Raw genomic sequence first — 27,436 nt, 5'->3', positions numbered from 1 at the left:
AACATTTTTTTTTTATTACAGACAGTTCCATTGTACTCGTGGTTAATATGTTTCACTCCCAAAAAGGGATGTAACGATTATCAGTATAACAATAAAATTGCAGACAGTTAGTATTACCGTTTCAAATTCTAATTATCATTAAATTTGTGTTTAATTACCGCACTTTGGAAAACACACGGTGATACTGTTCATTTCCTGGAGAAGCAGCAGCACTCCAGGTGTGCATGTGCAGTTTACAGTGTTTGGCCTCTGAAACATGGCGGAAGGCACCTGCACAGACAGCACTCCAGAGATTTTTTCCCCTGACTAAAAGGTTTAATGTGGATAATGTTTCTGCCACATTACTTTGTTTGAAATGCTACAGTTGCTTTTATATGCACATTTGATTTCTGGATAAGGTCCATGAAAGTGAAAGTGTTTTTTCTGTACCAGCTCTTAAATCTGTAACACTAGATCTAGTCTTGAGTGCTGAATGTAAAGAAAATTTTTCTTGGTTCTTATCTATGATTTGCACAAAGTGCAGTTACCTCTTACGGCCATAAGGTGCCGTCTTTAATGCACATTTGTACGTTTGACATTTACATGTTAATATTTTAATGTTTCTGCCAACAGAAAGTACATTGTGCATGGTATTTTATTTGGGCTTTTTTTTTTTCCAAAATAAAACTTGGTTAAATTATTTCAGTGTGTGTACGAGTACTTTTGGAGACCGATTTTCTGAAACAGTGTTGTATGTCATGCCAGTTCTTATGGCATTTGGCGTACTATATGCACACATTTTCGTCCTTTCGCATGTTATTCAGTGTCATTTGATCACATGTCAATTTACACCAAGATCTCCGGTTCACATATCCGTAACCCCTAACCCTAACCCTCAGTGCGTGGTATTTGACGCGGCTTGAACATACACGTGGAAAACTTATAATGCCCACAGATAACGTGCCAATTAAAATCGGCGTGTATATTTACACAATTTCATGATATCACATTGACTTTTTGAATGTTTTGAGCACATTTCAACAATACCATGATAATAGTAACTGAGAAAATTTTGGTAACAATAACTGTGATACTATATTTTTATATCGTTACATCTACATATTACTTCCAAAACCATTAAATAATTTTGTGAAGCAAATATTTGATTAAGTTTCCAAGTCTACTGTGCCAGAGAGCTGGCATTTAGCATTAACTCACCCATCACTCCCTTGTGCTCCCCCTGCGCTGCCCTTTGACACAAATATGGCTGTTTCTGATGATAATTAAAATCCATACTCGTGGATGCACAACAGTAGTCCATGATGTCATGATGGCCCTTTCTGCTTTTTCTTTGCAGCCAAAGCTCTAAACACATCAGAGGGCAGAAGTAGATTGACCTTTTTAAGACAAGCATGATGGAAGGTAGTATAAAGTCTATCAAAAAGGCAGGATAATCATACATAAAGTAATTAATGACATTAACCAATACCAATACCGACTTGAGTTTTTGATTTTGTAGTTTTCTGACATAGCCTTCTGAATTCTTAAGTTAGAGAAGTTTTTCTCAGTAAGGATTCACGTACACCTCCCAAAACACTAAGAATGAATTCTACCATCATTCAGCGAACAGAGATTATTGATTCAACATGAGAGGATATCCTACTAAGAGAGGCAATGATAATTACAACAGATCAGCTTCTAAAACAATATTTACACCAAAGAGCATCTGCTTCACAATGTACTTGAACATGTATCTGCTCTCTCATACATACACAGCGTAAATCCCAACAGCTGAGAGCGGGTGTCAAATGAACTGAGCCTGACAGTTCATCCTGTGTGTGTTTACTGTGCTGAGGTCCTTGGTGTGTTATGTGTGAGGCCATCAAGGCAATAATAGCACCGTATGATAAAATAAACTCCCATTAAGCCTTCTTACTTCCCCACATAGACAGCTGAGACCAGGGTGAAAATTACAGCCTATGGAGGTACACTGAGTCCTAGCAGATGCCTGTAGTCACAGCCACTGACCCTCAGCTGCCCTTCTGGGTTTATTTCCCCACTTACCTAGAAGGGTTTTATATATATCTAAATACACACACACACACACACACACACACACACACATATGCATCCTTCATGATGTTATGTAACTGACATTCACTCAATAACCCAGTTAGATCTGAACATGCTAAGACATGCTATGCTCAGATTTAAAGATGTAGCTCACTCTGTTGGCAGTCATGTTATGCAAGGTGCTAATTCTTCCTGCTGCAGCTATGACCCCTGACATGTAGACGTGGGTGGGTCTGCCCCTGTTTTCCGGGCGACACCGTAGCGGCGTAGACACTGTGGTGGTGGTGCCAGCCTGCCTGCAGCCTCCGGGGATGAACCTACTGCTGCTGTTGCTGCTGCTTCTCGAGCACTCTGAAGAAGATGACAAGCACGGGGGAATTAACCCACTGAGAGCTCAGTTAGAAATAATGAGGGAGATCTGACTGTTCTGCCGGAGTTACGCAACCTGCAGCAACACAGCCAACGTTGTTTGGGACTGCAGCTTTTTATTATTTATATATCTTTTTATATTCTGATTTACAACTGCGCACTTGATGCCAGAGGCTCAGTGACTGATGGGAAACCCTCCATTGCCTGTCAGTTGAAACAAATGACTAAAGAATTAAAGTCGGATGAAATTAAAGGTCAGTCTTCTGGCTTCTCTTGAACAGAGCCATGAGTGTAGACTTAGTGACCCCAGAGTATGAGATGCAGTCCAAGCAACTGTAAAATTGATCCTGAAAGTGGATCCAACACGCTGCTCAGTTCGGGGTGTTTGTTCCCCCATGAACGTCACAGGCACCAAAAGTGTTTTTCAATAAATCTAATTCACACACATTAAAACGCTGCGTGCTATGAATGGAAAGGAAGTGAACAAGTAGGTCATATATTTGTGTGTGTGTTGGTGGAAGCATGTGCTCGTTCTGCTTATGTATTGCTGCTACAGTTTCCCATGCCTCTACTCTCTGAGAGGCGTTCATCTCTGCATTTCCACACACACCATGTCCTACTTACTGCCCCTTGAGATTCACAGTTAAACAGTATTCACCTTTACCCTGGAGAGGCAGGAAAAAAAGCCATGTTGTATTTGCTTATTCCTTGCTCATCTGTTTAAAAATGTATAAACCTTTTATGCTCTTTCGTCAAATATCTTACAACCTGCCATGTAGCATAATTCAGAGAGGGTGACAGAAAATCATTATGGACAAAACCTGATCTCCCTTGTAGATAGCCAATTACTGGTGATGAATGCCAGCCAGAAGAGGGCAAAATATGCAGAAAGGCCATCCCCTTGTCAGAGCCAGGCCTGGTACCTGCCTGCAACCCAAGAGACACACAGATGCTGCTCCAGCACTTTCTCCAGCTCCATCCTGTTGACACACACACACCTTGACCCCTACCTTTCTCTGGCTGTATTGATCTGTTTTGACAATTTCCGTTTGAAAGGATGCCCAATTAATTCCAGCTCGTGGCTTGTATGTGTCCATGCTGAACACTCCGTTTAAAAACAGACTTGCTAGCGGTGGAACCCGAGCTGCCGCGGCTGTGTGGCGTGTGGTCCTTTGCTCCGGGGATTGTGGCTTTTGGAGCATTAATAATGGTCTTCTCTCGGTCACAATCACTGAATGCCAATGTGTCAAGAAGTACAGGAAAAAAAAACAAAGTGATGTAAGTCCAGAACAATACGTAGCATTTACAGCTAAGCCTGACAAGTATGCACCAGAGGAACCAGAGTGTCAGTCATTTGTCTTCTGTGCTCACTTCACATGTTAGACACAAATTCTTGCAGTAAATTAAAACAAAAGACGAAAATGGAAGCAACACTGTGCCCTTGTCTTCTAGAGTTAGCACGAATGTCCTCTCCCAGTTGTATATTTTCACATTGTTATCAATATAAATACCATTATCAAAGCGTAATCACAGCCGATCACAGCTTACAACAGAGGTAAACTGGTCAGAGTATCATTTAACAAATAATTTACTTTAAATCCTGCTGTAATCTCCCCTCAAAGCCCATGCTGGGCATTTTGAAACAGTATTTACTTTACAACAGGCAACCACAGTAGAGAAAGCTACACTTGAGGCCACATTCAAACATAAAACTTCCCACAATGCTGTGAAACACACGGTCCAAAGCACACAGACATAAAACAAGCCCCAGAAAAAACCCAGCAGAAGCAAACTTCAGTGAGCATTGAGGAATATGCATCATATATAGACCGTATACACTATATTACTTGAAACCACCCAATCATGGGTCATTATGGGAAAAGATAAAAGGAAGAAATATTTCATTTGGGACTAAAAATAGCTAAAAGGGCTTTATATAGAAAACAAGCTCTAAATTCATATTCACTGTAAAGTAGGTTCATAAACAAAACCCTACACTTTTACCATGTGAACTTTTGTGAAAGCATATATGCCAACCCATTAAAACAGGAAATAACTCTTTGTAAAAGCAGGAACAGAAACAAGAACATGTCCTTATGTGACTTTTAGCATGCATGTGCTTTTGTGCAAACCAATACAAATGCAATTGTTTAAGTTACAATGTCCTTTCAAGTTAAATACTAATAATAGTAATCAGTAATATTCAATATTCAGTGGTGGTGCATTTACTATTACTGTTACCAAATCTACATTAATTGTTCAAAAGATACATTAGGCCACCCTTTGTTTTTCTTAATTTCAGAAAATTGTAGAGGAAAATAGTGCAACTTTCCTACATCTTGGAATATGCTTAACATCCAAGGCTGATTTGCACAATATGGGCTTTGACAACAAAATGCTGTGTATAATCAAATTTTACCATTGAGACAAGATATGTTACAATTAGCTCTATCACAACATCCTACAAATGCTGTGTACTAGAGGACTGCAAATAATGGTATTGGCTGATATTTTCTGATATCTGTCAGACACAATGTTGTTTCAAGATTCTGTCTTTTCACCAATGGCAGTGGCAGATATTTATTTAATATGTTACATTAAAGGCTTTTGTACATTTTAATCTCTGCTCATGCAAAGATAATGTGTTGAAGAGGAAAAATACTTTAAAATTGCAACTGTTTTTATATTTGTATAATGATTAAAAATGATAATATAATGATTTCTACATGACAACTATATAAAGAAATAAACTGCATTAGTATTGTCATTAACTATCAGACAAAATGCCATTTATATATCAGTATCGATATTAACAAAGAATTTTGCAATCAGTGCACCTCTATATATTAGAGTATGAAAATCAACTAATTTAATACAAAATAACAAAAGGGGAAGAAAATGCACACTCGCTCTATATAGCTCTCGCCTCTCAGTCCAAATCAAAAGATAAATAAAAATACAGATGACCTGACACCATTTCCTACTGTTATGAAAAAGTGAAGCCCCTTGTCCAAGCCTCCATGTTGAGACATGGAGTAAAGCAGTAGAATCACATCCAGGTTGTTTCTGTTGGAATCTAATCACTGATGGGTAATTACAGCTGTCATTCATGTATTCAACCTCCCTACCTGTTTGAAAACACCTAGGTTTGGAAAAAAATAGGACCAAGGGTCCCGTATACATTTAAAGACATTAACTGACATTCATTTGATCTTTCAAGGTCACTCAAGGTCAAAGGTCATGGCACCAAATGAAAGCCCATATGTGACTTCCTATCTATTGTCAATAGTAATTATATCAATTTCTTCAGTTGTTTTCAAGTTATAGTACTTTGACATTTTTCCTATTATAAATAAATGGGGATTTTTAACATTTCAAAAATTCATACAAAAAATCCAAAAATCAGTATTTCTCAATTCTTTGAAAAAACTTGGTAGACCTTTCCCTAAGGAATATCTGCTATGAATTTTAATCGATTCTGGCTGACGGTTTTGGAGAAGATTCTTGAAAAATTGTTTGCGGACGGACAGACGCTGGACAACAGACAGACGACAACTGATACCAATAGTCCATCAGACCCTTCGGGCTGTTGGACTAAAAATATTTGTGTCAAGGGTCAGATTTTCTACAGCGTGAAAACACTTGCATGGATTAGATGCTCATGTCGTCTCACATCACTGAAAGAAAATTGTGGAATTTTTACACAATGACACAAAAAAAAAAAACCTATCAAACGCTGCAGCTTTAACTGGAAGCTACAGACTTCAGAGCAGGAGTGATGAGAACTCTTTCCTCCTTTTTCCGGTTAAAACTGCATGTTGAGTGATAGCTCAAGTATTCACAGTCAGTCAGTGTAGGAGTAAAGAAAGAGTCAGCCCACACTATTTTCCCCCGTGGCCTCTTCAAGAACGGATTGCAATGCAATTGCGTCTCATGTCTTACAGTCCATAGATCTACATGCAGCTCCATTAATGAGGGCCACTTTCTTCATTTATCTTTTACTTCCATTTTTTTTTTTTTTTTTTTTTTTTTTTTTTTTTACTTTTTATCTCTTGCTAATGAGTCACAATAGATAACACTCATCTGCTCGACAAAAACTCCAACATTTCATCACATATTTTTTAGGGATAGACCTATTAGTTTTAACATATTGGTAAATGATTCTAAAGACATATGGGTGATGTCATCAAGTTAAGATCTCAAAGTGGATATACTGCGCTATATACATAAAGTTAAGATAACTATTAACTTACTATTAGAAAATCTAATGTAGATGCTAAATTTGACAGAGCACTTCTAATCGGTGCTGCTGCTGTTATTTAATTTCATTTATCTGTTTTTGCTCCACTACTACTTTCCATGATGTCTACCTACCTCCTAAATCACAAGACAAAATGTAAAACAATAGCAGATCTACATAACATCATTATTATTGTGTTTTCACTTTTTGACAGATCTTAAAAATCACAACAGCTGACACAAAAATGGCCCCATCTACACCATATGGACCTTAACAATCATTTTTCGTCGATGTTTTCAACAAAAACGAAGAAGCAGATATGTCAGCAAACACCTAAGGGAGCCACTATTGGTGATAAAGTGTTTATGAGCTCATACATAATGTGAAGTTCAGTGTTGCCAAATCCATTGTGGTTACTTACGTTGCCAAACAAGCTGAGCAGAGAGCAACAACAACGCAAAGCAACTACAACACTACATTTATTTGCTACTTACATCTGTGAAAAACATTAAGTTGCTTCTCATCGAGGGACTGAATCTAAAAGACATAAAATCATCCAATCCCACATCTTTGACTTGAGGCATGTCCATCCAGGAGGACATGCTGCGACAGAGGCTGATCCCACACATACAGTTAACAAGCTTATCAGTCAAGGAGCTTAGACTTGGAAGGAAAACATTCGACTCTTCTCAATCAGCTGCCCGGTATAGGATGTTGGACTAAAGTAATGAAGATATGCTGGGAAATATCTAACACTTCCCTGGAGGAGCGGATAATCAGCTTTTCTGAACAGCATTGGCTGAAATAGGCTCATAAATCTGTAATAAGGATCTGCACTCCGGTCCATCTTTTGCCTCTTTCCCTCAGTCAACACTGCGCTTTGAATATTGACGTCTAACAGAATCCCAACGGAGGCTTATGAATGACTGTATCCTCATAACATATCTCATAAATCTCATCACCTCTGACCCGGTGACGGCCGGTCATACTCCTCCATTAAACACTGTAGTCTGGTCACAACAAGGGTGTGCTGACGGCCGCTGTACTGCTCAGTGGTAACTTGTGCCAGGGACTCACAGCCCCCCCCCCCCCCCCCCCCCCCACACACACACACACACACACTCACTGAGCTGTGCACTCCCCTGCAGGTGTGGTCCACACATCATAAACACGTTATTAATGTACAGCACTGGGAACCAAAAATAACCTCTAAAGCCAAGTACATATGAAATCCCAGCCTTTCTTTACAGTTATTGTATTTTTTCTCCTTTTCTTTCAAGCAGTAAAAATTAAACAATGGCAATAGTGGGTCTTCTAACAAAAAGCCTTTGAGCTTGTCATGATATTTCAATGTGCAGGTGTATTTATGAATGTAAACATCTTCTTCCTCTCAAATTTTACATCTCATTTCCATTACAAACAGAATACCTCAATGCAGGTCAATGTGCTCAGTAATAAATAATATTTAAACTGCCCTCTGCTCTCTGGAATAATGACAAACAGGAATGACAATATGTCTGTTTAGGGGAGAGTGCTGGATTTTGCTGCCCCAGGAGACACAAGTATATAGTGAAATAAAATTGTAATTTTCCCCAAACAGTTTATTTTTTAAAGCAAATAGTTATTCAAAGCTCTCTAGGGTAAATTATACAAAACTATTCAGCTATGTAAAAGAAGCACAGTAGACAAAAACACAGCTCAATCCCAGTGCAACGACACAACAGATTTAATGACTTTCTGGTGAAAATAAATTATATAAATATTAGTCATGCAGTTATTACTCAGTTATAGGAAAAATGTATGCTGCTGCTATGTTTAAATCCTTATAGACTAAGAATATAAAAGTCACATACCAACCTTAAATCGTCTTTTTCCTTTACCTATAGGTTGAACGCTGTGCGAACGATGATTTAATTGCTGTTTATCTCACCACTCATTACTGTGTGTTAAGTGTCATCGCTCACACTCTATCGGGGGGAGCTAAACTCAGATTTGAGCTAATCTGATTACAGTAAACCGGCTCTTCCATTGATACCTGCCGGCCTGTGAAGTTATCAGAGCAAAGCCGGAGCGATTTGTGAAGCGAGACAGAGGCTGGCCGTCCTGTGACTCCCTGTGTGTTGTTAGTCCAGTCATTACATTTCATTGCATCAGATCCTGAAAAGTAAACGGCTGCCATATGAAAGGCCTAATTTGGGTTTGGAGAGAAGAAACTGTGTTTTCTCTTTCTCCTCTGAGCTGGTATGCTTTATGAAATTACTCATTATTTCTGTGGTGTCTGAGAAAAATAACATTTTGATGGAACAAGCTGTGCAAATGTTGTCGCAATGATCTATTTAACATAGCCTTGACACATTTGACTTGTACCAATACCTGTGGTTTATTCCTGCAAAAATAAACCACCATATTATGATTCCAGCCCTCACCTCATTTAACATAATGCATAATGCATAAAGATATAATCTCCACCTGACCAAATGTCTAAAAAACGTGGCTCTAATGAGTTACTACGTCTTTACTTGGAATGAAACTGATAGGTCTCTGAAAATAGCCTGCCCGTGCTCTGAAATATTCAGTGTGTGTGTGTGTGTGTGTGTGTGTGTGTGTGTGTGTGTAGGTGTGTGTGTGTGTGTGTGTGTGTGTGTGTGTGTGCGCGTGTGTGTGTGGTTGTGTGTGTCTCCAGTGCAGCCTGATCAGGAGGTCACAGAGTAACAGTCCTGGACAACAGTGCTGGTTTGTTGTCTGCTTTGACAGACCCAGTACTGAAGGGCAGGGACTCCATTCAGGAAGCTCCCTACTGATACTTGTGTGTCACAGCAGCCGCTTGAGGAGTCTCACTGTGTATGTGTGCTCTTCTGTGGCGCCAGCTTGAATTTTTAACCACTGAAGTGAGGACCTGACCTACAAAGTGAGGACATTTTGACCGGATGGACCTTCAAGGACCTGTTTAAGGCTTCAGACTTGGTTTTGGGGTTAATTTAATGCATTTGGTTGTGATGGTTAAGGTTAGGATTTGGTTTAAGGAATGCATTATGTCAATGAGTGTCCTAGGAGTGCTATTAGGCACCAACATGTGTATGTGTGTAAATGTGTGTGTAGCATCCTCTCCGGTCAGAGACTGACCCTGGATTTGATCCTGACAGATTAATTGTCGGATTCCACATGTCATCTGGGATTTACTGTTCAAGACAAGCAGGATGTGGCAGAACAAAAAGTGTGGGAATTCAATGACTTAAAATGTGCTCAAAAGAAAAACACCCTTTCTTCTTTGCAACAAATCAGGAGCCTGACACAACTTCTCCTGGCCTGTAGTGAAGCTGGATGCTCTACTGTTGCTTTAATCAATATGTTTATGAGAGTTTTTAATTATCAGTGCACGACCGCAACATCAGGCAAACCTGACGAGGGGAAAAAAGTGCATCATTTTATAAATTATTATTGATCTGGGAGCTGTGATCCAGCAGGTCAGCAAAGGGGGATTCAAGTAAAGGGAATATATTTACATCAAAAATAAGGGTTAGCCTCATTTGTGATCTTGGGTTATATTTGTGTCAATCACAGTAAATCCATCCAGATTATATCTTGAGTATCACTTTATTTCATGACCTCCAGCTGGGTGGTCGATGAGTCACAGGGCTTCATGTATGTCAGTGGTGCTCAGCAGTGGGTGAAGCAAGAAGGTGACCTTTTGGGTGCAGCAGGAAGTGGTGGTCCCTCTGGCCTCTAGGCACCCTATGGCTCATTAGAATGAGTGTTCAGGGAGTGGTAAGGCCGGCCTGTGAACAGCTATGCATCTGATATGTGACTCAGTGAAATATGACAACGTTTAGTTTTTGCATAAAGTGTAGACATCTCATTGCATAATCATCAAAATGTAAAGTTTAATCCACAATCAGTAAGTCTGCCTGCAGAAATTTCAGGTCAAGTCACTGTCACATATTGAAGTGCTGTATACTGGTCTGCACAGACTAGTGGAAACCCCTCTCAAAGTTAATGAAAACTGAAAAGCTCCTGACTCATGGGGGGGATTTGTCATTGATGTCATCATCACATGGTGAAGTGGCAACTCTTTGACAAAACAACAGAGAGGAAATGTGTTTTCGTTTAGCCTCTGTAATCTGTGGAACAGCTGGTGAGTTGTTGTTTTCAGGCATTTCTCACACAACATACGTTTTTCACCATGTTGACATGCATTGCACAAGCAGAAATGTACAGTCATTTAGAGGCATGTTTTAAAGCAGCTGATGATACTGATAAAGAATTCAGTTTTCACTCTACAAAAATAACAGGGTATTTTTAATGTCCTAGTGCGATGCTTTGACCCCAAAAACTGCAAATTATACATATGTGTAATATTATAATGGGGTTGAGCATTTCCCTTAATGTGTGTTAAGACACCTAAATCTACCTCTTCATCTCTTAACTGTCCAATGAATATCTAAATGGAATCTGTATCTCCAGTCTCATCAGCCAAACTGTTGATTTGACCCCATGATAATTGGGGTTGTTTGTTATTATTGGTATAGCAGGCATTTTCCAGTGTCACTAATGCATACAGGGATGTCGCCCGTTCAAAAGACAAGGAGTAGAGTACCCGCCCCCTGTAGTAAACCCAGCATATACTCCACACAAATGACAAAATATCACATATTAAGTGGCAAAAATATTCCGATTATAACCCCAGCTCTTATTTTGACACCAAATCCTGCTGTGTGCTCTGAGTGGAAGGTACACTTCAGATATTCCATGTGACAGTGACAGCCTGGCTGATCTCTGCTCTTAATGTTTCTGTGCTTCTGCTGAACAATGGAGGTTTTCTGTCGATACTCTGGCTTTTATATCGCAGTCCGGAGCCAAGTCTCCTCTCTGCACTGAGAGCCGCAATTCACATCAGTGTGCAGCGTAAACAATCCACAGCATCATAACAGATGAAAATGCAAAATCAGGACATTTGAAATAAAAATGACATTTGTGTGACGTTTCTGTTTTGCGCCTTACCTTTATCTTGACTTGAAGAAATGCTCTCCTCCTCTTTGGGATTTGCAACCTGTGTTATTATGGACGTGTTGTCCATGGAAACGAGATGTTATGCACCTTCGGCTACACCGTTTTATTCCTTGGCAAACATTACCAAGCGTACAGTCCCCTGGCTGTGCACAGGCTAGAGAGTCCGCTGTTTGCAGCATTAAAATCCCATTTTATTTCGAAGCATGCAGTCCCATTCCCCGGAGCTTACAAACAAGAGGAAATGTCAGCGCAGAAGAAGCGGCCACAGTGCGTCCAACATTGGAGATGACAGTCCGTGTGTGATGAGCAGGAGACAAACAAAGCGTCAGTCCTGCATCGGAGCCGTGCGTGTGTGTGTCCGCTGTGGCTGTGGCTGTTGCAGGCAGCATAGCCCCCGCCTTCTGCTGCTGCTGCTACTGTACGCTCCGGCTTTCAATCCACACACTACAATATCAACTGCGTGATACGGTTACAGTGTTTACCCAGAGATGGCGACCGTCCTTCTGCCACAGGGCCACGCACACTCACCACAACAACACGCCTTCAACATTTCTATTATCCTTTTCAGTCCATGCTGAAAAAAAACCTCTCCGTCCGCCCACCACTTACTGTTTGTTGGTGTCAAATTTTTATCCTTGAGCTTGAGAGGGGATGAGGATGGGGATGGGGATGGGGATGGGGATGGAGATGGAGATGGGAGGGGGTGTACCATTCTCATGTAGCCTTAAAACAGATTTACAGAGAATAAATACAACAAATAACGTGTGTGAAGATGCATAAAGACAAACACTATAAAAAAAAATAATCTGTCATATTTGCTTTAGTAGATAAACATAGTAAATACATATTCTTATTCAGTTGTAATAGATGTGTGTCCACTGTATCCATTATGAAAAAAGAACACTTTGGGCATGGGGGGGTTTATAATATATAATATAAAAGGCAATGTATGATGTATGCACTGTAATTCCACTTCTTTGTATGTACTGTTACATTGCTCAAAAAAAAAAAAAATACTGCAAATTTATGTAATTCTGCATTTTTTTTCTTATTACACCGTACATGTTTATTTAAGCCTTAACCCTTTTTATTTCAACCATAGTCAAGATTTTTTTCTTTCTTCTTGTTTTTATCCCCCCTTAGGCATGAAAAAAAAGCAATCGAGTTTTTTTAATGAAGTTACAAAAACGTTCACGCGTTTAATTTTTGGAGTAAAGAAACGTGTTTAAAACCCAATATCAGAAAATGACATAAAAACAAATGAAAAGATTTTAATCCTACTAATCTGATGTTTTCTCACATTTTAACATATTCTACTGCTAGTTATTACTCACTTCATGGAGGTAATATGCAAAAAAAAAAACTTTTTGTATAAACAAATGACAATTGATTTACATTAAAACGTGTTACTGCAGATCAGGTTTATCAAGAACAGCAAAGTTACAGTAATGGGATGAATTGCAGTTTATGGGATGATGTATAAGCGTCCACTGTGTTGGCTGATAGGAACTAAACAACAAAACCCATGAATATACAAGAGAACAGCTGTAGAATAGCTGTCCACTGTAGTGACCACTATGCATGAAAGGGTTATAGACCCAGAACTACTTTTGTGTTGACTTCCAAGTGTTTTTTTCTCCAATTCTAACCTTTCTACAGTTATTAATCACCATTTATTACAATATCATCCTCCACATTTTGCATTTTTCAGCGTAAATCATGTGTCCTATGTTTTATTCACTGATCATGTAGACATTCATTGTAAATTCAGTGTAAATTTGAAGGTTATTGTGTCAGAGAAAAAATAGAAGACTGAAGAAGAAGTGATATTTTCAGCAAAACATATAAACCAAGTCTCCATCTGCTGTTATTTGTCAAACTCCATGGGTTTTACTGGTGAATCAATGTTGTAGATGGTGGTGCAGAGCCTCTGAATGTCCAAATAGGTCATATCTGATGACCACGAAAAGATCACAAACTGCATTTTACCTCAGTTATTTACATGCATTGATAGAAATAGTGGCTCAACAGTTAGTAAACATTTTAGATCAGTAGATGATTTTGCTCGATGGAGAATGTTTGGGTCGGGGGCAGTCCACACTGATGAACATTATGACCAGTACACCATGTAAACACGCCAGATTTAGCAGAAAGTAATTTACATTCTCCCCACGCAGGTTGAAAAAAACATAAGTAAGCACTTACAAATACAACTAGAAAAGACACTGACAACTGATCAATGCAAATATCTCCAAGTGTGAATTATTTATAATTATATTTAAGCTCTATAACTGTTTGAGTCTACATTTCCCATAATGCAGCCTGACTTCTTTTCATTAGACCCTGATTGCTTTGTCTCTTTAATTTTCAACTGCAGTCCCTTTTAATGCTTGCTCTTTTAAATTGGTGCCTGCATCATCAGGGTCACTTTCTCAGGTTTTATCACGAGCTACATGACACAAAACTGACCTAAATGTAAAATCAGTGGAGTGCACCTTTAATACATTGTTCATATCATGTGGCCCAACCCCACCTGTGCACTACAGACCTCCACCCTGCACATGCACTGATAAACAAATATTATAAATGCTTTTTTTCCTGCCTCGGCAGACTGCAGAATAACAACAAGGTAGATAAAGTGGTTTTCTGGTCCGGTGCCAACAGTGACGTGCTCGTCCCACTTTACCTTAGCTGTCACTATAATGGAGCTCGGGCCCACTCAGCCCTGAACGACCCCACCTGAGAGACAAGAGGTACCACAGCATATGGACAAGAGGAAAAACAGAAGTAAGTGCAGGTTGTCATCTGTTGATAGTGGTCTTAATTAGTATGTAATCCCCCAGCTCAGTGTGCTCTCAGTGTGGGTCAGTGCCTCTATTCTGCTGTTTACAATAATGTGTATGTACAATGGACACCACAACGCAGGTCTGGTGTCTCTCACACAATCACAATCTCTTCTGAACACTTGACTGTTGCTATCAAGTTACTGTGGCTGTGAAGACTACATGGCCACTTGAAATTTGATGATAGCGTAACCTACACAGCTTGGTTACTCAACATACATCCCACTGAACTATAAGTCCATTCTCCTACAGTGTGGAAAATCCTTCATTTGAATACTGGACAGGAAGAGACAAAATTAAGAAAATTATTTTGTCTGTGGTGCTTTGATTTTGCCATTTGTAGAGTCTGACATGTATGTAAAAACAGCATTTGTATAGATGTTATCTTGCATAAAATGTGGTTTTGTCAGTGTTAGAATTCCTGTTATTTTAATCCAGTCCCACTTTTTCTCTTTTTGTCAGTTCTTAATTTTCTTTTTTTTTTGTTTTTTTTTTGCTTTTATTGTATTGTATTCATCCCCTCATAAAGCAGCTTGTAGCAACTCTTTGCAAAAGTGCTCTATCGATAAAATTTTGCTCACCTATTGTAAATAAGATGAACAATATCATTAGAAAATTAGACTCAAGTGTTAAGAAATTAAATCATTGCATGTGGAAATAATCAGTCACCACATCTTTATTGGTAAATACTGGAGATTTATTCCAGTTGTCAGCAGACTCCATGGACTGTTTTGATCTCTGTCTGCAAAATGTTATATCAAGGTTAGTTATATATTAAAAACAGTCTCATAAATCCTGAAAGTGCCAACCAACAGGCCACAATAAATGCTTGTATTCGATGAAGCCCACAATGTGCTTACATAGGGACACTCCAAGCGGTGAGGGTCTCTGGATAAATAATGTAAATATCTGCACACAATGGACTTGATCGTCAACATCAAACATTGTGGGCCTCTGACATTTCTTTCGGAGGGAATGTTGGGGGCACGGCCCTCAAGCAATGCAAATCTGTTGATGAATAATTAAACCAAATATGGATTTGATATTAACTTTGATAAGACACAGATGATCTTTTCACTACCTTCAAACACATCTGGTATGCCGTCAGCCTGCGGGTCCTTGAATGTTTTATGAATGTGGGTGTACTTCAGCGAGGAATTGGAATCACATAATCCTCACTCTCTCTCCCTCTCTTTCTCTGCATGGGTCTCTTTCACTGGTTCCTCAAGTTGTGGTGCATTCAAGGTCCTCTGCACATGAACAATGAGGTGGTGAGGCTCATATAGGGGACACAGAGGAGACTCCGCTGTCCAGACATCTCACAAAGAAAGAAGTGAAAGTCAACGTGAAGTAAAAAGCTTCAGTTTTGTTTTGAGCAAAATCCTTAGTTCATATTACACAATGCCATTAACCTGTAAATTGTGTAATATCCTTGGTATGTTGGACTGTTTCTCATAGAAATTGGAAAAGAGAAAACACAAACCATTCATGTTTCAAGCCAAATGAAATACAAGTGTATAAAACCATGAAACAAAACCATCCCTTACTTGTTTTTCCTCAGTAATTCATAGAGATATATAGGCTAGATGAGGGGTGTCATACATACGGCCCACAGGTTAAAAATGGCCCACCAGAGGGTCCAATCCAGCCCCTGGGAGGAAGTTGTGAAGTAAAAAAATTACACTGAAGATATTAACAGTCAAAGGAGTCATTGAGTCTTTACACATTGTTTTGATCATAAAGTTAAATACTATATTTTTCAGTTCCAGATGCCTGTTACTAAATGTGCCTTTGTAGATCTAATGTGATCTGTAAGTTATAATGTACATGTGTAAATAATAAACTGAGGCGTAATATTGTTAAAATTCGCTTATTTTTCGGGTTGTTAAGGTTATTCAGATTTTCCTAATTACATTTTCACGATTTAATTTTCCTTTTTTTACATTTAAACAAAGAGAAAATTTCTGATTTGTTCTTATTTAGGTGTTATTAAGCTATTATTTTAGTGGTCTGGCCCGCTTGAGGTCAAACTGGGCTTTATGTGGCTCCTGAACTCAAATGAATCTGACACCCCTGCACTAGATGGTACAAATATATCTAAAATACAGGTGCATTTTGCTCCAATTGTTGAAGACTGACAAGTAAAACCATATTAGCACAACATTTTGTTTCTACAGCTGAAGTAAGCAATGAGTATTTGAGATTTCAGGATTTTTGTAGATGTTGCTTTATGGTTTCTGTCAAAATAAGGAATATTAGTTTGAATATGGTGCCACCTTGTGGAACAGATCCCAACTGTCCATAGGCAATGTTCAATAACACGAACACACTCAGAAAGACGTGAAGTACAGTAGATGGTTGCTTTTCAGTCCATATTTTCTATTCATTATTTAATTCATCCAAACCTTTTATATAGTGTATGTTATAGACAGTAACCTTACTAAAATCGTTTCATAATTATGTGGGAAACCAAAGCACAGACTGAGTGAAAACTGAACTGAAATAACCTTCAGTTTGAGGGAAAAAAAGGCACATTTTCAGAAATCTTTCATGTAATGAAGTTGAATGGAAATTATTACAACAGGAAAGGTTACATCATGTCATTTCTCAGCCAAATGAGGATAGCTTTTAATAATGCTGAGATAATGAGACGAGTGCCTTAGGGATACGAAGTGGCTTGGATTTATCTTTTGGGAAGAATGATCTACTCTTTATCCCTAAAACAAGACAACCCCAGTAAAGGAATGAAGCACAGCAGATATCACACAAGAGGTTTATGTTCAGCAGGTTCTGAAATCACCTCTCCCAGTCCATGTCTTCCTGTATTACTTTCCAGTATTTGGAAACAAGACAAGGAGAGTAGTGGAATACTGTGCACACTCCAACTATTAATGAATCAGAATGCAAACAGATGAATTCTTATGGGTTTGGTCCAGTAATTGGCTTTGATCTATGTAGTGCATATTAGTATTTTTAGTCAGCCCAATGAAACAAAATTGTTAATTACGATAAAAGTAAAATCTCTACATATTGTGAATGGTTAAATATTTTTGATCTATCCTTGTTTAAAGAACCCAAACGATACATTATTTTATTTTATTTTATTTTATTTTATTTGACGAATCTGCTTATACATTGCTCTATGCGTTTCGTTGTCGAGTGAGGCGAAAGTGTGTGTGGAGAGCAAAGGCTGCATTTACTCGATTCTAGAGATTTCATCATTCTCTCCGTCTCGCATTACGGCGGTCCATGCTTCTTCGCAGCGCTGCATCAGCACTGCTGAGGACCAGCACTGAGATTTACTCCGTCTGCCCGGTGTCCACGGTCCAGTTTGTACGGCAGTCGCTCCACAACTCGCTTAAAAACAGGCCGTTTTCCACGTCGGTCTGCTTGTGTAAGAGGAAGAAGAAGAGCCCGTGGCTGCAGCTGGCTGAAGAAGGACGAACCATGGACGGCAACATAGAAGAGATTCTCGCCCCTTTGAGGCTTGCAGTCAAAGAACAGGTAGTAAAGAGTTACCGCCCGGTCGTAGTTGTTATCGATTACCTGCGATTAGATACGTTTTATTGCGTCGGGCTTGGACCCACTCTGTCTTGTAGTTGTTGAGGCTAACCGGCTAACCTGACCGGCTTCCTACTGAGCTGTCAATGAATGAGCGCAGCCATTGCCTGTTAGCTAACAGCTAACAGCTAGCGTTAGCTCACAGTCATGTCTGCGCCCTCTGCCACGTTTCAGTGTGCTGTGCTGCTGCAGGACCAGAATTAGCAGGGTGGGGTTACTAGTACAGAGCCTGTCAATTGTGAAACTAAAATTGGGTCCAAAACCAGATATCAGTTAGTTTAGTGGTCAAACAATGGCTGAGTTTGGGTTGGTCTGTAGTCGGAGCTGTATCAGTGGTTTTCTGTTTGCACAGGCTCATGCTAATCTGTGTTCCAGGGGGACCTGGTGCGTTCAATGAAAGAGCAAGGAGCTCCTGATGTGGATGTTACTAAAGCTGTGGCTGAACTCAAGGCAAGAAAGAGAGCTCTTGAGGCCAAGGTAAGTCATTAAACTGTGTTCTTCCTGAAAAGAAACTGAGCAAAAATACCAAACTGATCTTGGTGTCTGGGCTCATCTACTCCTCCTGTCCACTCATGAGTCTAGCGGTTGCTGGAAACATCCAAACACATAGGGATACGGATGTGATGTAGCTGCCAGCCTGCGATTAGACCTGCAACAATTAACTCATTGACACGTTTATCAAAAATTAGTTCATCATTGATTGATTTTCAAGTCAACATTTTAATGTTATATAATGGTTTCACATTCTGCAGTTTAGTAAAATAATTTGAAGCTTTTGGCTTGCTTGCTGGACAAGACAAAACACATTTGAGATATGGTTTTTATTACTCTGGAGTTTTCAGTTGTAAAGTTACCAATTAGTTTAGTAATTTGATAATTAGTTGCCAGTAAAACTTGTAATAATTTATGATCATACTCAAGATATAAATGCTTTACATCACAGTAGCTTTGGTAAGAGGATTTTTATTTATTTATTTTTTTAACATTTTTGGATATTCCAAAAACATTTTGTTATAAATTCCGAGATATACTGACCAGCTTTAGAGCTTTCAGACTGTATTTGCAGAACTGAGACTGTATGAAAATATACGTCATGGTCATTGCAGGAGCTGGCTTTACAACCCAAAGATGACATTATTGATAGAACCAAGATGGAGGACACTCTGAAGAGGCGTTTTGTATATGACCAGGCCTTTGCAATCTATGGAGGTAAGACAGCTACTCTAAGGAGTAAAGCTTTCAGTCTGCCCAAACACCACAATAGTGGTAGTGTTTAAGCATTCTGTTACCATTCAGTAATGCTCCTCAGGTGTGAGTGGCCTGTATGACTTCGGCCCTGTGGGCTGTGCCCTGAAGAACAACATCCTGCAGGCCTGGAGGCAACACTTTATCCAGGAAGAGCAGATCCTGGAGATTGACTGCACCATGCTGACCCCTGAACCAGTCCTCAAGTAGGTGCTTTGTAATGACATAATGTTTTTGTCACTGAATTATCTTAAGTCAGGATCTGGGTAAAGATGGCGCCTGGTGGTTCCTAGAGTCAGCTCCATAATGCTGAACTGTGGGTTTTATTTGACAGGCGCATATTGATTCTGCGATTTTATGCATGGAAGCTGTCACTATAGCAGCCTTCCATAGCCCGGTTGCAGAAACATTTTTAATTTGAGTGCAGCTTAATTTAAATAACACTTATTTACAATTTAGTGGATGAATCTTCTATTTCTGTTTGCTTTTTACTCAGGACATCGGGACATGTGGACAAATTTGCTGACTATATGGTGAAAGATGTCAAGAATGGTGAATGCTTCAGAGCTGACCATCTCCTCAAAGGTAAGTCTGTTGTACATCTGTTTGTTTATTTGCAGACAACTGAGTCCTCTGGAATGCACCTGCAGGTGAAATCATTGTATGTTTTATTTGTATTGTTCATGGGTTTCTACAAAGTGAGAGATGGATTCAGTTCGATCCTATGTTGTCAGTGGCTGCTGCTGGTTGGCTTGGCTTATAGTATCAGTGTAGTGCCTGAGGGAGAACAGAAGTGGCTGGACCAGCAGAAATCACACAGGGCTTTAATAGTAATACAAGCTGCTAGAACAGAGACTGGCATTAGGCCAAAAGCTGGAGGAAAGACGGCATTCGAGGGAGAGCATGTTGTTCCCTGGAATAGCTGGTCTAGACTAAGCGGCCTAGAAAGCTTAAACAAATGACACAGCAAACTGGGAAACTATGTCAACTTGTATTATGTAACAGCTGTGATATGTCTAAAGTAATGCATATTTAACTTGTGGTACTTGTACAAGAATATATTACATGTTGTCTGCTGAATATTTTGAGATTCTAATGTTTTTTGTCTTCTAGCTCATCTTCAGAAGTTGATGTCAGATAAGAAATGTTCAGCAGAGAAGAAGACTGAGATGGAGAATGTTATCACTCAGGTCTGTGTTTAGTAAGAGTATATTCTTTTTGTTTTCTCAGGAAAAGCTGTGTTTGCCAAGGCTACAAATTCTAACATTTTGTTTGTGTTGCATCATTTTCAGATGGACAACTACACCCAGCAAGAGTTAACCGACCTGTTTGTGAAGTACAATGTCAAGTCCCCCACCACAGGAAATGACCTCTCTCCGCCCATGTCCTTCAACCTGATGTTTCAGACATCCATTGGACCAGGGGGGAATATGCCAGGGTAAAGTACAAACATAATCCTTGAGAGCAGTTGGTCACGAATTGTCTCACTGTATCACTTCAATAATTCCCTCATTGAATTTTGCAGCTATCTGAGGCCTGAAACGGCTCAGGGAATCTTCCTCAACTTTAAGCGTCTATTAGAGTTCAACCAGGGAAAACTGCCCTTCGCTGCTGCTCAGATCGGAAACTCCTTCAGGAATGAAATCTCTCCTCGCTCTGGACTCATTCGTGTCCGGTGAGAGATCCACTGGGTCACTCAACACTTTCCCACGTGTTTTGAGTATGTGTGATTAAATAATGAATGTAATGTACTTTGTGTTTGCCTGTAGAGAGTTCACCATGGCTGAGATTGAGCACTTTGTGGACCCAAATGAGAAGGTCCACCCTAAATTCTCAAATGTAGCTGACCTGGATATCATGTTGTACTCCTCGAAGGCCCAGACCAGTGGCCAGTCTGCACACATCATGAGGCTGGGGGACGCTGTGGAGCAGGTAAACATCAACACATCACTGCTTATTTGCACTAGCTTTGTTTCAATATGTCCTTTTATCTTTTGATGTACAGTGTCCTTGAACTTCTTGAGTGGCACTTCCAAAAAAATATATATATATATATTATTATCAATAATATAAGGGCAATCAAACTTAAATCAAATTCATTATTGCTTTTAGTTTTTTGTCACTGATTTTTCTGCCATTTTATTTGCATTGGTGTAGCATCTTGTCACAGTAATGTCTGATGGTATTGGTGTAAGTTTCACAAGAACATTACAAACAGAATGTACAGTAATAGAGCAGCAGGGAAGGTAAAATAAAGTTAGAAAAGTTAAATTTTACTTTCTGTGTATAAACAAATGTTATATGGTTTAGACTGTATCAAAATTATATTGTCACCAGTGGATTCATGATGAGAAATCTGGAATATATCCTTTCCTGACTCATTTAGGGAGTGATCAATAACTCCGTCCTGGGATATTTCATCGGGAGGATCTACCTCTACCTTACTAAAGTTGGAATAGCCAAAGACAAGCTGCGCTTCCGACAGCACATGGACAACGAGATGGCCCACTATGCCTGTGACTGCTGGGACGCTGAAGCCAAAACGTCATACGTATGTTCCAATGCAGTTCTTCATGTCGCTCAGTATATTGCAATTGTGCTTTTGCCAAAATTAACAGTTGTTTCTTGCAGGGCTGGATTGAGATTGTGGGGTGTGCTGACCGGTCTTGCTTTGATCTGCAATGTCACTCACGAGCTACAAAGGTCCTGCTGGTTGCTGAGAAGCCACTTAAAGAACCCATATCCTTAAAATATTGCTGCACACACACCATGGATTCTATAATCTAGCGTTCTTCTCTAAGCAATTAATCATTCTGAGATTCTCCTTAACTTATACACACAAAGTTGTAAACGTTGTCCAGTTTGAGCCCAACAAAGGAGCCATTGGGAAGGCGTATAAGAAGGATGCCAAGATAGCCATGGAATACCTATCAGTGTGTGATGAATGCTTCATCACAGAACAGGAGCAGCTCCTCAATGAGACCGGGTGAGAGCTGGAAACAGTGGTCACATGAGCAACCAAACGAATAGTTGCAGCATCATCACTAACTTATCTTTACTCTGCAGAGAGTTCACCATCGAGACAGAAGGCAAGACGTTCAAACTCACAAAGGACATGGTCAGTGTAAAGCGATTCCAGAAGACTCTTCATGGTGAGATTCACTTTGAAGGAAAGTGCTGATTAATTTGGGATAGTGAGTGAAAACATCTTTAACACACAACTTTTTTTGTTTGTTTTTTTGCACAGTGGAGGAGGTTGTTCCGAACGTAATTGAGCCCTCTTTCGGCATTGGTAGGATCATGTACACCATCTTTGAACACACATTCCATGTCAGAGAAGGTGACGAGCAAAGAACGGTGAGTAGGATTGTCTGGATCAGATGAATGCATCTGACCTGGGGCCATGATCTGTGCGTCCCTGGAGAGTGTTGTTTAGTTTTACCTCATATTATGCCTGTTAGACTATTCTGTTACTAGAAATATTAACTATTGGCTGATTGTTGTGTTAGTGTTTATTCCGTGAGCTCTCTCACTGTTGTTCTGCGTTTCAGTATCTGAAATCCAATGACAATGACTGTTTCTTTTCCTTTTCTTTACAGTATTTCAGTTTCCCTGCCACTGTATCTCCATACAAATGTTCCATCCTGCCACTGAGTCAAAACCAGGAATTTATTCCTTTCGTGAAAGAATTATGTGAGTGCCCACATAATGACAACCTATACGTCCCATCTCTGTCTGAAAAGGAGTACTGACATGTCCTGCCCTGTGTTTACTCTTAGCCGAGGCAATGACCAAAAACGGTGTGTCCCACAAAGTCGACGACTCCTCAGGATCCATCGGGAGGCGCTACGCCAGGACAGATGAGATCGGAGTGGCCTTCGGTATCACCATCGACTTTGACACAGTGAATAAGACGCCCCACACGGCCACTCTGAGAGACCGTGACTCCATGAGGCAGATCAGAGCCGAGGTAAATAGTGACCTTCTGCTAAAATGAAGAAACGTAGATGGAGTCTTGTGTGTCAGCACTCCAAAAAACACAGAAATTATTGAGATATTTTACTTCTACAAACATTTTTTTATTTATTTAAATCTCTTGTCTATGTCCAGGGTTTCTGTTGATCTTAAAATCCAATCAGCATTTCATGCCTTTTTTTTTTTTAAGCTGTCTTTAAATAGAATTGTGTAGATGAAAAAATGATTATGAAGTTAATCTTTTGATTATAAAGCATCATTAATTTGTTTTTAACTTCATTTGGGGGGGGGGGATTTGTATCGATCACACTGCACTAAAAAAATGAGGCGCTTTTGGAATAAAGACACTAGAATCACATGGTCATCTCTGATCAGAGCCAAGGTACAGCACAAGATCCTATTTTATGTTTTCAAGTTTAAAATGTCTTCTAATAAAATGAAGGAACACAGATGTCTTGTGCCAATACTCTACAAAGAGGAGTAAAAGCAACATACCTGTCTATGTGCAGGGTTTCTTTTGTTTTTTCTTTTTTTTTTTTTTTAAAAAGATGGCTTTCAATTAAATATAACTGTAGATGAAAATTTGATTAGGTTATGAGGCTGATATTTTGTTTATATAGTAGCATTAGTGTCCGGTTTGCTTTTAATTTATTTGTGGGGGAAAATCTGTACTGATCACGATTAGGGATGAGAATCGATAAGAATTTAACGATTCTGATTCCAATATCGATTTTGCTTATCGATCCAATTCTTTATCGATTCTCGTTGGGTGACGGAATAAAAGAGTACAAACGGGTGTACAGTGAAAGTGAAACTAAAGACTCTTTGCTAATTCCTCTATTGCCGCATTTCCACTACGTGGAACTGGTTCGACTTGGCTCAGCCCGTCTCCCGTTGTTGTGCACTTAATATCCTTTCCCCTACCTTCTGAAACTTGTATTTGAGGGGGTACGACATTTGTTGCCTGCACCGGAACTGGGCCCAGCGTTTACTCTGCCGCTACATTCACAAGCGTCGCTAAGTAGAGTATCAAATACGTGACATTCCTGTAAATGAATCACATGCTGTGGACAAATGTTTGAGCATATTGGAGGGATTCCACCCTTTTGAAGACATGGAAGCTTTGACAGTGTTACAAGTGGCCCTGGTGTCATCTTTTTAGACCGTTTCTGCCTCAACGCCATGTTGGCTACGTTCTGACCAAAACAATGCAGTGTACACATGACGTCATTGCACATGCACACTGAAGGCGGAATTGATAAGTAGAATCGATAAGCAGGCAGGCAAACGATTCCAAGGAATCAAGCTACTGGGATCCAGTTCTCAAGAAAGAACTGTTTTTCAATTCCCATCCCTAATCATGTTAAACTAAAAAAAAAAAAAATCTATTTTTTTTTTGTATGAAGTCACTAGAATCGCATGGTAAATTTTAACAGAAAGCTACCGGCAAATATCTGCAGTTTTAAATTACACTTATACATACATGTGTATTACCCATAAGGCTTATCAGGAGTTATAAAGATAATTAAACAATTTGTCATGTATACTTACATTTTCACATGATTGTAAAGATGAAAAAAGTATAGATTTAGGCAAAGAAAAAAAGTCTAATTACAGATCAAATACAGCATATGTGACCTTTTCTCTGTTTCAGGTGAGTGAACTGCCTGAAATTGTCCGGGATCTGGCCAACGGCAGCTTGACGTGGGCAGAAGCAGAGAGCAAGTACCCCATCTTTGAAGGACAGGAGACCAGCAAGAAAGACGCCACTGAAGAATAAAACACCAACATTTACGAAACCCCACAGACTCGTTACGTACGCATCACAAGGAAGAATATTGCAACTGTTATTGTGAGAAGCTATCGTGGTGCACAAAGCCGTGTTGTGTTCTGCTGCACCACTGCAATCACTAAAATGTCATGTATTCATCATATCTAACAGACAGGGAAAGCTCGCACAGGACGGTTGTTTCTTTATTGAACAGTGTTTCATCCATGTTATGACCATGTTAATGTTTTAAAAGGGAGAAACTGTAATCAGGTTGTTGTGTCGTCAGTGGACGGAGGTTTCCACCATTCCAGTTTTCAGGCAGATTGGATTCAGGTATTTAACAGTTTCAATAAAAACAGCCAGCACTTACTGGACACGGGCACACTACTGAAGTGTTTTTTATTGAGTTTTATAATGTCACAATGATGTAAAAGGGACTAATAATACTATTCTCTAAAATACAAGGACAATGTAATGTTTGCAGTTTAATCATGGCACTGATCAGGGTATTTGTTGCCGTTTAAACCTTGTAAAAGGACTAAACCTCAGTTGAGTTCTTTTATGAAGCACTAGCTTTTCTACATTTTAATGCAACAAGTTTTCAGTCCCTCAAACTGTCTCAATCTCATCAAAATGAGTCACGGTCTGTTGTGTTAAAGTTAATATTTCAGGTGTGAGCAGTCTTTAAATCGACCACTAAACCGAATGCTTTTTACTTAATACTTAGACTTGCATTTCAGTAAACTGCACAACTACATGACTCACTCTGACCATTTTTCAGAAACGTGTGGGACTGTAAATATAGTTCTTTCCTTTACATTTTTCCGCATGACAAAGTGTTAAAGATGATCCTCAAATAGGCCTTAAAACATATTTAAGTGTGTTATACCATCAATAATACTAAATATCTAAGATTAAATGCTCACTTGTAACAGCAGGGGACTAAATAACTAAAAATGTTTAATATTTATGTGAAATACGGGCTATTTATGAACAACCATGTGTAGGTTGCAGAGAATTACTGTAATTTTTCTTTTCCTGTCAGAATATTAAATTATTTGTAAATATTAAGCTGGTTGTGCTGCTGTTGGAATGTGGAAATTTGTTTATCCCATTCTCAGTGGAGAAACTGGATCCTTATGGTTAATTTACACTAATGTACACTACTGGGGTCATATAGGGGTCGAGGTGGCCCCAGTGTTATTGATATTATTCAGTAATTTTACTATCTTTATTATCACAGTTTACGTTTTGCATCCTTTTACTCAAATAACCAGGTCAAAAGGGAAAGTATTATGGAGCTATAAAAATGCTAATGGGTATACTATGTAGTAAATAGTAGATCTACAGGGCCCCCGTCAGCTGGTTTTACCCAGGGGCCCCAGTGGATTATTATTATTTTATTTTATTATTATTATTTTTTTCAACTTTATTAACATTTGAGTATACAGTACAGCATTTTAAACACACAAGATGTCAAAAGGGAAAAAGCATTTGAATGTATAAGTTCAAGAAAATAATGCATAGATTTAAAAATACAAAGCATAATATATAAATAATATTTAAAAAAAAAAAAAGTAAAGAAATAAAAAATAATTCTGACAAATATAAATAAATAAATGCAACAGAGTTCAGTCAGTATTAAAAAATTGTTCATAAACAGCCAAGGTGTTAGTGCTTTTTTTTTTTTTTTTTTTTTTTTTTTTTTTTATAAATGAGTTCTAAAGATTTAATATAATTTCCAAATTCTAATAGGAAGATTTTAAAATTTGGGAGTATTTTAGTATATTTATTTTTAAGTATATGAAATTTTCCAAATAATATGAACAAATGTACAATAAATTCTAGGTTGTTAGTATCATGTTTAACCCTTTCATGCACGAATTATGAGAACCTTAATCAACATTTATTTCCTGAGTGTTTTTATTCCTCTTTAGGCATGAAAAAAACAATGCGACTGAAATTTTTCTTATGAACCTATTTTTCATGGAGTTAAAAAAATGTCAGCTTGACACCAATTAACACAATTTTGGAAGCAAAGAAACATGGATTTCCTGATATATCATGTGAAAACTATGATATAAAAACCTTTTTAATGAAGCTAATCTGCTGTTTTCTCACATTTTAACATACTCTAATACTAGTCATTATTCACTTCATGAGAATAATATGCAAAAGAAAAAATCAACTTTTTTGTAAAACAAAAAAACAGTTAATTGCAGTTTAGTAACAATAACAAGCAATTGATTTTTTTTTTTTTTTTTTTTAGTTTATTTTGAATATGCAACAAGACAAAGTAATCTTACTTAGATCTTAGAAATAAAACAGGTAGTAAGAGGTCATGGAAGAAAACAAAAAAACAAACTTATACAT

At 38.7% G+C, this 27,436-nt stretch overlaps 2 protein-coding genes and 1 non-coding gene across 5 annotated transcripts in view; 2 read left to right on the top strand and 1 right to left on the bottom strand.

Annotated features, from left to right (window-relative positions):
- ctdspla (CTD (carboxy-terminal domain, RNA polymerase II, polypeptide A) small phosphatase-like a) overlaps positions 1-12,235 on the bottom strand; it is a 37,097-nt gene extending 24,862 nt beyond the window's left edge. Inside the window, exons 1-2 of one of the 3 annotated variants that reach the window (XM_030123754.1) lie at positions 7,228-7,278; positions 3,432-3,435 (exon numbers count right to left, since the gene is read on the bottom strand). In XM_030123754.1, coding sequence (XP_029979614.1) covers positions 3,432-3,435; positions 7,228-7,263 — 40 coding nt within the window. In that variant the 5' untranslated portion in view covers positions 7,264-7,278. Of the gene's footprint in view, positions 1-3,431; positions 3,436-7,227; positions 7,279-11,659 lie in introns of those variants that run through there. The other 2 variants (XM_030123753.1, XM_030123755.1) reach the window with 2 other exon arrangements.
- A 5,492-nt stretch (positions 12,236-17,727) lies between these two features.
- LOC115411409 (glycine--tRNA ligase) lies at positions 17,728-25,450 on the top strand. Its single transcript, XM_030123521.1, has 17 exons — positions 17,728-18,015; positions 18,448-18,549; positions 19,179-19,281; positions 19,382-19,523; positions 19,814-19,902; positions 20,431-20,507; positions 20,610-20,755; positions 20,843-20,992; positions 21,087-21,249; positions 21,704-21,868; positions 21,949-22,056; positions 22,158-22,303; positions 22,384-22,469; positions 22,565-22,674; positions 22,917-23,010; positions 23,097-23,287; positions 24,947-25,450. The coding sequence occupies exons 1-17, from the start codon at positions 17,761-17,763 to the stop codon at positions 25,070-25,072; spliced, it is 2,253 nt and encodes a 750-aa protein (XP_029979381.1). The 5' UTR covers positions 17,728-17,760; the 3' UTR covers positions 25,073-25,450.
- LOC115411755 (small nucleolar RNA SNORA84) lies at positions 19,595-19,729 on the top strand. The gene has a single exon (XR_003934263.1). It is a non-coding gene; the product is annotated as a small nucleolar RNA SNORA84 (small nucleolar RNA).
- Positions 25,451-27,436: the final 1,986 nt, after the last annotated feature.

Source organism: Sphaeramia orbicularis, chromosome 20 (assembly GCF_902148855.1).
Source record: "Sphaeramia orbicularis chromosome 20, fSphaOr1.1, whole genome shotgun sequence".
Classification (NCBI taxonomy): Eukaryota; Metazoa; Chordata; class Actinopteri; order Kurtiformes; family Apogonidae; genus Sphaeramia; species Sphaeramia orbicularis.
This window is presented reverse-complemented; position numbering and strand designations above follow the sequence as displayed.

Excerpts from the sequence above, each read along its gene's own strand:
- LOC115411409 (XM_030123521.1), top strand. The coding sequence starts at position 17,761 with ATGCTTCTTCGCAGCGCTGCATCAGCACTGCTGAGGACCAGCACTGAG. Across the intron at positions 22,057-22,157 it reads AGAAGCCACTTAAAGAACCC|AAAGTTGTAAACGTTGTCCA; the intron begins ATATCCTTAAAA and ends ACTTATACACAC. Across the intron at positions 23,011-23,096 it reads TCCTTTCGTGAAAGAATTAT|CCGAGGCAATGACCAAAAAC; the intron begins GTGAGTGCCCAC and ends GTTTACTCTTAG.